This window comes from Oncorhynchus keta, chromosome 12 (genome assembly GCF_023373465.1).
Source record: "Oncorhynchus keta strain PuntledgeMale-10-30-2019 chromosome 12, Oket_V2, whole genome shotgun sequence".
Taxonomy (NCBI): domain Eukaryota; kingdom Metazoa; phylum Chordata; class Actinopteri; order Salmoniformes; family Salmonidae; genus Oncorhynchus; species Oncorhynchus keta.
This window is the reverse complement of record NC_068432.1, coordinates 53888010-53900229: the sequence shown is the minus strand read 5'-3', so window position 1 is coordinate 53900229 and position 12220 is coordinate 53888010. Positions and strand designations below refer to the sequence as shown.

Sequence of the window (12220 nt, the reverse complement as noted above, 5' to 3'; positions counted from 1 at the left end):
TCCAGAAGAAAGTCAAATAGATTGATTTGTTCCACCACACAGTGAGGGTGGCATGACCTCATAACTCTGGAGAGTGGAGATGAATCGTATTTATAGTTCTTAATTTGACCAGAGGTGGCAGGCGAGCTCTCTCATTCCCCTCAACCAGCCTGGAATCCCAGCTTGAACACCCCGTTGATTCCATAGTTCCATCGATCCTGCAAACGCTCCAGTCCGTTCCAGTGGAGTTTATCCCACTCCACTCTTTACCCCCAACACCGTTAGATCAATGAATTCGCGTACCCATCTCCTCTCTCTCACTGGTCTCCCACAGTGAACCGCTGGACAGCTCCCGTTACGAGTATTCGGAGCCTGCATGTTCTTTCCCAAGTCTCGGGGATTTCTACCGCGTTACGCTTGGAGCCTTTGCGCAGAAAAAGATGGTGAACTAACGGTTTTAGTTGTTGCTTCACAACTTGTAAACTTATCACCGCCGTACCTGCTTTTTGTTGCTATTGTATTGGGAGATTTTCTTTGGAGCAACCGGTTCCATACGCACGGCGTTAACGAACGAATTCGTGCGTTGTGTGGTTTTTAGAGAAGGATTTTTGTGATAGTGGGACTAGTGTCGCTCAGCGGTGAAGCGCAATCATGGAGGGATCATTTGGATGTATTTGGGCGAAAAGACTTTCGGCATTTGTCTGGTTATGCTATCTCGCCGGCGATTCAACATCATATAGTACGTATCTGATTAAAACATATTTCAATGTCGAAACATGTCAACTATGCGGGTGTGCATGCGCACAAAAAAAGAGAGAAGCTGTGTTGTGTGTTGCATACAAATGTATTTCGTTGACACATCGGCTGTAGGCTATTGCTGGAGGTAGGCTTCCATTGGATGCGTATTGGTCTTGGTACTGTTGCAGAGAAGCCAACAGCTTTACGCTTGACTTTTACTCGGTTTTATAAAAAATGTTGCTTCCTTTTCAGGCTGTTTAAAATGTTCCTGCATATCTTAGTCTACGTGTTTGACGTAGCCTAATTACTTCTCGTTGTATTATTTTACAACCATGTTGATTTGCTGATTGGCTATAATGAAATAACTCTGAATTGGCAATTTGCACCTGATCGAATCTATTATCTCTCTCTCTCTCTCTTTCTCTTTCTCTTTCTCACTCTCACTCTCACTCTCTCCTTTTCTCTCTCTCTCTTTCTCTCTTTCTCTCTCACTCTCACTCTTTCTCCTTTTCTCTCTCTCTCGCTCTCTGTGTGTGTAGGTAGAATAATATATCTGAAACTCTATATTTAAACTTCACAATAAAATGTGTTATAGTAACTATATAACATTTTAAATTGATGTTCATTGAGGGAATACCGTGTATTTGTGTCAATAGGTCACCTGCTTGAGCCTAGTAGACTGAGTATGTAAATCTACCCACATGTAATCAAGCTGATCTAGGCTGGTCTACTGCCTATATAGCCTCTTGTACTCAACTAGTGGCATAGCCTTTATCCTACCCGCCCGCCCAGACACAAAACACATCCATAGTCCTCGTCATCATACACTAGTACAGCGTTATTAACAGGTCAAGGACTAGCAGGTGGATTCCTCCTATAGTATAGTACTGAGCATTAGTGATTTTTTACGGTCGGTTGTGTTTCGGTTAGACATTAAATGCACTGTGCATTATGTGGGTTGAATGTTGTGACATCGTAGAATTAAACAAGTAATAATTACAAGTCCCCGTGATGGTGTTGACTTCCGCCATTACTGCTCACCACTTACTTAACCGTCGGTTATTCACGTGACTTTTAACTTGAATAATATATTTCCAGTTGTTGTGTATTATTACATTTGTTTTGTTTGATGAATTTATTATTTCATCACAAAGTCATCATCTCCTCTCAAAAAGATCTATTCAAAGTAAAGGCCATCATTTATTGATTGATCTGAATAATAACTATCAATCACTTAGATCATGATTCCCCAAACTTGGTCCTCCCACCCCCACCCCCACCCCCCAGCACCACATGGCTGATTCAAATAATTAAAGCTTGCTGATGAGTAGGTTATTTGAATCAGCTGTGTACCGCTGGGGGGTGGGGTTCCCCAGGACTGGAAGCACCTGATTGAGATAATGTATTTTTAAGTAGAGATACCTTGCGAAGAAACTGTTATCCATCCCCTCTTGGTCCTGCATTCTTCTGTCTCTTTTATGTAGCAGGCGTAAAAGAAACACGGACCGGACAGGTAGGTAGGTACACAATGGATTATGGTCATTGTTGTTGATTGACACATTCCTTCTGCAGTAAACTATGTAGAATAGTTGCCTGTTGGAAACTACAACTCCCTGCTACATTGCACAGTTCTGGCTTGATCTGATTAATCTATAGAGAAACTACAACTCCCTGCTACATTGCACAGTTCTGGCTTGATCTGATTAATCTATAGAGAAACTACAACTCCCTGCTACATTGCACAGTTCTGGCTTGATCTGATTAATCTATAGGGAAACTACAACTCCCTGCTACATTGCACAGTTCTGGCTTGATCTGATTAATCTATAGAGAAACTACAACTCCCTGCTACATTGCACAGTTCTGGCTTGATCTGATTAATCTATAGAGAAACTACAACTCCCTGCTACATTGCACAGTTCTGGCTTGATCTGATTAATCTATAGAGAAAAGGAACAATATGCGCACTTAGATCAAAGGGATTTTTTTTTTACAAAATATAATTAAAATAATTTAACTGATTTTGGTCAATTAGTTGTTTAAAAAAATAAAAATAACCAAATTGTTGGTTGATCGCTCAGCACTATTTTCTAGACTAGTACTGTAGAGACTGGTAATCTGGGGACTGGTGGGTTCCTCTAGACTAGTACTGTAGAGACTGGTAATCTGGGGACTGGTGGGTACCTCTAGACTAGTACTGTAGAGACTGGTAATCTGGGGACTGGTGGGTACCTCCTAGACTAGTACTGTAGAGACTGGTAATCTGGGGACTGGTGGTTCCTCTAGACTAGTACTGTAGAGACTGGTAATCTGGGGACTGGTGGCTTCCTCTAGACTAGTACTGTAGAGAATGGTAATCTGGGGACTGGTGGGTACCTCCCAGACTAGTACTGTAGAGACTGATAATCTGGGGACTGGTGGGTTCCTCCCAGACTAGTACTGTAGAGACTGGTAATCTGGGGACTGGTGGGTTCCTCTAGACTAGTACTGTAGAGACGGGTAATCTGGGGACTGGTGGGTTCCTCTAGACTAGTACTGTAGAGACTGGTAATCTGGGGACTGGTGGGTACCTCTAGACTAGTACTGTAGAGACTGGTAATCTGGGGACTGGTGGTTCCTCTAGACTAGTACTGTAGACACTGGTGGGTACCTCCTAGACTAGTACTGTAGAGACTGGTAATCTGGGGACTGGTGTGTTCCTCTAGACTAGTACTGTAGAGACTGGTAATCTGGGGACTGGTGGGTACCTCTAGACTAGTACTGTAGAGACTGGTAATCTGGGGACTGGTGGGTTCCTCTAGACTAGTTCTGTAGAGACTGGTAATCTGGGGACTGGTGGGTACCTCTAGACTAGTACTGTAGAGACTGGTAATCTGGGGACTGGTGGGTACCTCTAGACTAGTACTGTAGAGACTGGTAATCTGGGGACTGGTGGGTTCCTCCCAGACTAGTACTGTAGAGACTGGTAATCTGGGGACTGGTGGGTTCCTCTAGACTAGTACTGTAGAGACTGGTAATCTGGGGACTGGTGGGTACCTCCCAGACTAGTACTGTAGAGACTGATAATCTGGGGACTGGTGGGTTCCTCCCAGACTAGTACTGTGGAGACTGGTAATCTGGGGACTGGTGGGTTCCTCTAGACTAGTACTGTAGAGACTGGTAATCTGGGGACTGGTGGGTACCTCCCAGACTAGTACTGTAGAGACTGGTAATCTGGGGACTGGTGGGTACCTCCCAGACTAGTACTGTAGAGACTGATAATCTGGGGACTGGTGGGTTCCTCCCAGACTAGTACTGTAGAGACTGGTAATCTGGGGACTGGTGGGTTCCTCTAGACTAGTACTGTAGAGACGGGTAATCTGGGGACTGGTGGGTTCCTCTAGACTAGTACTGCAGAGACTGGTAATCTGGGGACTGGTGGTTCCTCTAGACTAGTACTGTAGAGACTGGTGGGTACCTCCTAGACTAGTACTGTAGAGACTGGTAATCTGGGGACTGGTGGGTACCTCCTGGACTAGTACTGTAGAGACTGGTAATCTGGGGACTGGTGGGTTCCTCTAGACTAGTACTGTAGAGACTGGTGGGTACCTCCTAGACTAGTACTGTAGAGACTGGTAATCTGGGGACTGGTGGGTACCTCCTGGACTAGTACTGTAGAGACTGGTAATCTGGGGACTGGTGGGTACCTCCTAGACTAGTACTGTAGAGACTGGTGGGTACCTCCTAGACTAGTACTGTAGAGACTGGTAATCTGGGGACTGGTGGGTACCTCCTAGACAATTGACACACAGTGAGAGAGGGTGCTTCAAATAGGGTGTGTTAGAGAGGGTGTCTCAAATAGGGTGTGTTAGAGAGGGTGTCTCAAATAGGGTGTGTTAGAGAGGGTGTCTCAAATAGGGTGTGTTAGAGAGGGTGTCTCAAATAGGGTGTGTTAGAGAGGGTGTCTCAAATAGGGTGTGTTAGAGAGGGCCGTCTCAGATAGGGTGTGTTAGAGAGGGCCGTCTCAAATAGGGTGTGTTAGAGAGGGTGTCTCAAATAGGGTGTGTTAGAGAGGGCCGTCTCAAATAGGGTGTGTTAGAGAGGGCCGTCTCAAATAGGGTGTGTTAGAGAGGGTGTCTCAAATAGGGTGTGTTAGAGAGGGCCGTCTCAAATAGGGTGTGTTAGAGAGGGCCGTCTCAAATAGGGTGTGTTAGAGAGGGCCGTCTCAAATAGGGTGTGTTAGAGAGGGCCGTCTCAAATAGGGTGTGTTAGAGAGGGCCGTCTCAAATAGGGTGTGTTAGAGAGGGCCGTCTCAAATAGGGTGTGTTAGAGAGGGCCGTCTCAGATAGGGTGTGTTAGAGAGGGCCGTCTCAGATAGGGTGTGTTAGAGAGGGCCGTCTCAAATAGGGTGTGTTAGAGAGGGCCGTCTCAGATAGGGTGTGTTAGAGACTGGTAATCTGGGGACTGGTGGGTTCCTCTAGACTAGTACTGTAGAGACTGGTAATCTGGGGACTGGTGGGTACCTCCCAGACTAGTACTGTAGAGACTGGTAATCTGGGGACTGGTGGGTACCTCCTGGACTAGTACTGTAGAGACTGGTAATCTGGGGACTGGTGGGTTCCTCTAGACTAGTACTGTAGAGACTGGTGGGTACCTCCTAGACTAGTACTGTAGAGACTGGTAATCTGGGGACTGGTGGGTACCTCCTGGACTAGTACTGTAGAGACTGGTAATCTGGGGACTGGTGGGTACCTCCTAGACTAGTACTGTAGAGACTGGTGGGTACCTCCTAGTAGTACTGTAGAGACTGGTAATCTGGGGACTGGTGGGTACCTCCTAGACAATTGACACACAGTGAGAGAGGGTGCTTCAAATAGGGTGTGTTAGAGAGGGTGTCTCAAATAGGGTGTGTTAGAGAGGGTGTCTCAAATAGGGTGTGTTAGAGAGGGTGTCTCAAATAGGGTGTGTTAGAGAGGGTGTCTCAAATAGGGTGTGTTAGAGAGGGTGTCTCAAATAGGGTGTGTTAGAGAGGGCCGTCTCAGATAGGGTGTGTTAGAGAGGGCCGTCTCAAATAGGGTGTGTTAGAGAGGGTGTCTCAAATAGGGTGTGTTAGAGAGGGCCGTCTCAAATAGGGTGTGTTAGAGAGGGCCGTCTCAAATAGGGTGTGTTAGAGAGGGCCGTCTCAAATAGGGTGTGTTAGAGAGGGCCGTCTCAAATAGGGTGTGTTAGAGAGGGCCGTCTCAAATAGGGTGTGTTAGAGAGGGCCGTCTCAGATAGGGTGTGTTAGAGAGGGCCGTCTCAAATAGGGTGTGTTAGAGAGGGCCGTCTCAAATAGGGTGTGTTAGAGAGGGTGTCTCAAATAGGGTGTGTTAGAGAGGGTGTCTCAAATAGGGTGTGTTAGAGAGGGCCGTCTCAGATAGGGTGTGTTAGAGAGGGCCGTCTCAGATAGGGTGTGTTAGAGAGGGCCGTCTCAAATAGGGTGTGTTAGAGAGGGTGTCTCAGATAGGGTGTGTTAGAGAGGGCCGTCTCAAATAGGGTGTGTTAGAGAGGGCCGTCTCAGATAGGGTGTGTTAGAGAGGGCCGTCTCAGATAGGGTGTGTTAGAGAGGGCCGTCTCAAATAGGGTGTGTTAGAGAGGGCCGTCTCAGATAGGGTGTGTTAGAGAGGGTGTCTCAGATAGGGTGTGTTAGAGAGGGCCGTCTCAGATAGGGTGTGTTAGAGAGGGCCGTCTCAAATAGGGTGTGTTAGAGAGGGCCGTCTCAGATAGGGTGTGTTAGAGAGGGTGTCTCAGATAGGGTGTGTTAGAGGGCCGTCTCAGATAGGGTGTGTTAGAGAGGGCCGTCTCAAATAGGGTGTGTTAGAGAGGGTGTCTCAGATAGGGTGTGTTAGAGAGGGTGTCTCAGATAGGGTGTGTTAGAGAGGGCCGTCTCAAATAGGGTGTGTTAGAGAGGGTGTCTCAGATAGGGTGTGTTAGAGAGGGCCGTCTCAGATAGGGTGTGTTAGAGAGGGTGTCTCAGATAGGGTGTGTTAGAGAGGGCCGTCTCAAATAGGGTGTGTTAGAGAGGGCCGTCTCAGATAGGGTGTGTTAGAGAGGGCCGTCTCAGATAGGGTGTGTTAGAGAGGGTGTCTCAGATAGGGTGTGTTAGAGAGGGCCGTCTCAAATAGGGTGTGTTAGAGAGGGTGTCTCAGATAGGGTGTGTTAGAGAGGGCCGTCTCAGATAGGGTGTGTTAGAGAGGGCCGTCTCAGATAGGGTGTGTTAGAGAGGGCCGTCTCAAATAGGGTGTGTTAGAGAGGGCCGTCTCAAATAGGGTGTGTTAGAGAGGGCCGTCTCAGATAGGGTGTGTTAGAGAGGGCCGTCTCAAATAGGGTGTGTTAGAGAGGGCCGTCTCAAATAGGGTGTGTTAGAGAGGGTGTCTCAGATAGGGTGTGTTAGAGAGGGCCGTCTCAAATAGGGTGTGTTAGAGAGGGCCGTCTCAGATAGGGTGTGTTAGAGAGGGCCGTCTCAAATAGGGTGTGTTAGAGAGGGCCGTCTCAAATAGGGTGTGTTAGAGAGGGCGTCTCAAATAGGGTGTGTTAGAGAGGGCCGTCTCAAATAGGGTGTGTTAGAGAGGGTGTCTCAAATAGGGTGTGTTAGAGAGGGCCGTCTCAGATAGGGTGTGTTAGAGAGGGCCGTCTCAGATAGGGTGTGTTAGAGAGGGCCGTCTCAAATAGGGTGTGTTAGAGAGGGTGTCTCAAATAGGGTGTGTTAGAGAGGGCCGTCTCAAATAGGGTGTGTTAGAGAGGGTGTCTCAAATAGGGTGTGTTAGAGAGGGCCGTCTCAGATAGGGTGTGTTAGAGAGGGCCGTCTCAGATAGGGTGTGTTAGAGAGGGCCGTCTCAAATAGGGTGTGTTAGAGAGTGCCGTCTCAGATAGGGTGTGTTAGAGAGGGCCGTCTCAATAGGGTGTGTTAGAGAGGGTGTCTCAAATAGGGTGTGTTAGAGAGGGCCGTCTCAGATAGGGTGTGTTAGAGAGGGTCGTCTCAAATAGGGTGTGTTAGAGAGGGCCGTCTCAAATAGGGTGTGTTAGAGAGGGTGTCTCAAACAGGGTGTGTTAGAGAGGGCCGTCTCAAATAGGGTGTGTTAGAGAGGGTGTCTCAAATAGGGTGTGTTAGAGAGGGCCGTCTCAAATAGGGTGTGTTAGAGAGGGCCGTCTCAAATAGGGTGTGTTAGAGAGGGCGTCTCAAATAGGGTGTGTTAGAGAGGGCCGTCTCAGATAGGGTGTGTTAGAGAGGGTGTCTCAAATAGGGTGTGTTAGAGAGGGCCGTCTCAAATAGGGTGTGTTAGAGAGGGTGTCTCAAATAGGGTGTGTTAGAGAGGGTGTCTCAAATAGGGTGTGTTAGAGAGGGTCGTCTCAAATAGGGTGTGTTAGAGAGGGCCGTCTCAAATAGGGTGTGTTAGAGAGGGCCGTCTCAAATAGGGTGTGTTAGAGGGGCCGTCTCAGATAGGGTGTGTTAGAAGGGCCGTCTCAGATAGGGTGTGTTAGAGAGGGTGTCTCAAATAGGGTGTGTTAGAGAGGGTGTCTCAAATAGGGTGTGTTAGAGAGGGTCGTCTCAAATAGGGTGTGTTAGAGAGGGCCGTCTCAGATAGGGTGTGTTAGAGAGGGCCGTCTCAAATAGGGTGTGTTAGAGAGGGCCGTCTCAGATAGGGTGTGTTAGAGAGGGCCGTCTCAAATAGGGTGTGTTAGAGAGGGCCGTCTCAAATAGGGTGTGTTAGAGAGGGCATCAGATAGGGTGTGTTAGAGAGGGCCGTCTCAAATAATGTGTTAGAGAGGGTGTCTCAGATCAGGGTGTGTTAGAAGGGCCGTCTCAGATAGGGTGTGTTAGAGAGGGCCGTCTCAAATAGGGTGTGTTAGAGAGGGTGTCTCAGATAGGGTGTGTTAGAGAGGGCATCAGATAGGGTGTGTTAGAGAGGGCCGTCTCAGATAGGGTGTGTTAGAGAGGGCCGTCTCAGATAGGGTGTGTTAGAGAGGGCAGTCTCAAATAGGGTGTGTTAGAGAGGGTGTCTCAAATAGGGTGTGTTAGAGAGGGCCGTCTCAAATAGGGTGTGTTAGAGAGGGTGTCTCAAATAGGGTGTGTTAGAGAGGGCCGTCTCAGATAGGGTGTGTTAGAGAGGGCCGTCTCAGATAGGGTGTGTTAGAGAGGGCGTCTCCACATAAGTATTGCAATAATTTATCGTTTGTATTTTCGGTTACCCTTTATATTTGAAGTCAATGTCAAATAATTCAAACAAACCAAAGTGTTATGTGCTGGTAAAGCAGATGACATCAGTGTTTAAATCCCTCTCTCTGAATTCAGCGGACATCAGTGTTTAAATCCCTCTCTCTGAATGCAGCGGACATCAGTGTTTAAATCCCTCTCTCTGAATGCAAATGACATCAGTGTTTAAATCCCTCTCTCTGAATGCAGCGGACATCAGTGTTTAAATCCCTCTCTCTGAATGCAGCGGACATCAGTGTTTAAATCCCTCTCTCTGAATGCAGCGGACATCAGTGTTTAAATCCCTCTCTCTGAATGCAGCGGACATCAGTGTTTAAATCCCTCTCTCTGAATGTAGAGGACATCAGTGTTTAAATCCCTCTCTCTGAATGCAGCGGACATCAGTGTTTAAATCCCTCTCTCTGAATGCAGCGGACATCAGTGTTTAAATCCCTCTCTCTGAATGCAGCGGACATCAGTGTTTAAATCCCTCTCTCTGAATGCAAATGACATCAGTTTAAATCCCTCTCTCTGAATGCAGCGGACATCAGTGTTTAAATCCCTCTCTCTGAATGCAGCGGACATCAGTGTTTAAATCCCTCTCTCTGAATGCAGCGGACATCAGTGTTTAAATCCCTCTCTCTGAATGCAGCGGACATCAGTGTTTAAATCCCTCTCTCTGAATGCAGCGGACATCAGTGTTTAAATCCCTCTCTCTGAATGCAGCGGACATCAGTGTTTAAATCCCTCTCTCTGAATGCAGCGGACATCAGTGTTTAAATCCCTCTCTCTGAATGCAGCGGACATCAGTGTTTAAATCCCTCTCTCTGAATGCAAATGACATCAGTGTTTAAATCCCTCTCTCTGAATGCAAATGACATCAGTTTAAATGTGTCTCTCTGAATGCCACTCTTAATCAAGTGTCATGAGTAGTCAGGTCATGAACTCACAGTAAAGCTCAGGGCTTTGAGAATGACCGAATGACAGTGTCTCCCTTTGCCCATCTCAGTAGTCCTCATGCTCTGGTGTTTGTAGTACACGATGCGGTTTACTACAATATCTTTACCATTTAGAAGTCTGTAAAATATGGCTGCTGACGGGTCAAGGACAGGATTGGGATGGACCAATTAGGAGTTCCTTTATTGAGCATAACAACAGAATCACGCTGTGTATTTAGTACTTATTAGGATCCCCATTAGTTCCTGTGAACGCAGCAGCTACTCTTTCTGGGGTTTATTATGGATCCCCATTAGTTCCTGCCAAGGCAGCAGCTACTCTTCCTGGGGTTTATTATGGATCCCCATTAGTTCCTGCCAAGGCAGCAGCTACTCTTCCTGGGGTTTATTATGGATCCCCATTAGTTCCTGCCAAGGCAGCAGCTACTCTTCCTGGGGTTTATTATGGATCCCCATTAGTTCCTGCCAAGCCAGCAGCTACTCTTCCTGGGGTTTATTATGGATCCCCATTAGTTCCTGCCAAGGCAGCAGCTACTCTCCCTGGGGTTTATTACGGGTCCCCATTAGTTCCTGCCAAGGCAGCAGCTACTCTTCCTGGGGGTTTATTATGGATCCCCATTAGTTACCACAATATTACAATATTACAATACCACAATATTACAATATTACAATACCACAATACCACAATATTACAATACCACAATCCCACAATACCACAATACCACAATCCCACAATCCCACAATACCACAATACCACAATACCACAATCCCACAATCCCACAATACCACAACACCACAATACCACAATACCACAATACCTCAACACCACAATATTACAATACCACAATATCACAACATTACAATACCACAGTATTACAATACCACAATACCACAACACCACAATATTACAATACCACAATTTTACAATACCACAATACCACAATTTTACAATATTACAATACCACAATACACCAATTGATTGTGTGTGCAGGAGAGTGATATATCCTCATTAGTTGTGTAATCTAGAGAGTGAAGATCTCTTCATTAGTTGTGTAATCTAGAGAGTGAAGATCTCCTCGTTAGTTGTGTAATCTAGAGAGTGAAGATATCCTCATTAGTTGTGTAATCTAAAGAGATATATATCCTCATTAGTTGTGTGTAATCTAGAGAGTGAAGATCTCTTCATTAGTTGTGTAATCTAGAGAGTGAAGATCTCCTCGTTAGTTGTGTAATCTAGAGAGATATATATCTTCATTAGTTGTGTAATCTAGAGAGATATATATCTTCATTAGTTGTGTAATCTAGAGAGATATATATCCTCATTAGTTGTGTGTAATCTAGAGAGTGAAGATATCTTCATTAGTTGTGTAATCTAGAGAGATATATATCTTCATTAGTTGTGTAATCTAGAGAGATATATATCCTCATTAGTTTTGTGTAATCTAGAGAGTGAAGATATCTTCATTAGTTGTGTAATCTAGAGAGATATATATCCTCATTAGTTTTGTGTAATCTAGAGAGTGAAGATATCTTCATTAGTTGTGTAATCTAGAGAGATATATATATCCTCATTAGTTTTGTGTAATCTAGAGAGTGAAGATATCTTCATTAGTTGTGTAATCTAGAGAGATATATATCCTCATTAGTTGTGTAATCTAGAGAGATATATATCCTCATTAGTTGTGTGTAATCTAGTCTCATCTGAGGTAGCAGGCAGCAGAAACACAGTCTTATTCGTCCCAGATCTGCTAAATTCCTGACATCCATGTCATATTGGCTGGTTTAATCTTCTCCGCATGCTGCTGCAGCTTAATGATTGGTCCAGCCTCTCTGTAGACACACTAGCTCAGTCCCAAATGGAACCCTCTTCCCTCTATCAGGGCTCAGTCCCAAATGGAACCCTCTTCCCTCTATCAGGGCTCAGTCCCAAATGGAACCCTCTTCCCTCTATCAGGGCTCAGTCCCAAATGGAACCCTCTTCCCTCTATCAGGGCTCAGTCCCAAATGGAACCCTCTTCCCTCTATCAGGGCTCAGTCCCAAATGGAACCCTCTTCCCTCTATCAGGGCTCAGTCCCAAATGGAACCCTCTATCAGAGCTCAGTCCCAAATGGAACCCTCTTCCCTCTATCAGGGCTCAGTCCCAAATGGAACCCTCTTCCCTCTATCAGGGCTCAGTCCCAAATGGAACCCTCTATCAGGGCTCAGTCCCAAATGGAACCCTCTTCCCTCTATCAGGGCTCAGTCCCAAATGGAACCCTCTATCAGAGCTCAGTCCCAAATGGAACCCTCTATCAGAGCTCAGTCCCAAATGGAACCCTCTTCCCTCTATCAGGG

At 46.2% G+C, this 12220-nt stretch overlaps 1 protein-coding gene across 1 annotated transcript in view; it reads left to right on the top strand.

The window, feature by feature from the left end:
* The first annotated feature begins 303 nt into the window (after positions 1 to 303).
* The window catches only part of dcc (DCC netrin 1 receptor), a 681343-nt gene continuing 669426 nt past the window's right edge, over positions 304 to 12220 (top strand). Inside the window, exon 1 of the mRNA XM_052458625.1 lies at positions 304 to 718. Within this exon, the coding sequence (XP_052314585.1) occupies positions 631 to 718 (88 nt within the window). The 5' untranslated portion in view covers positions 304 to 630. The remainder of the gene's footprint in view (positions 719 to 12220) is intronic.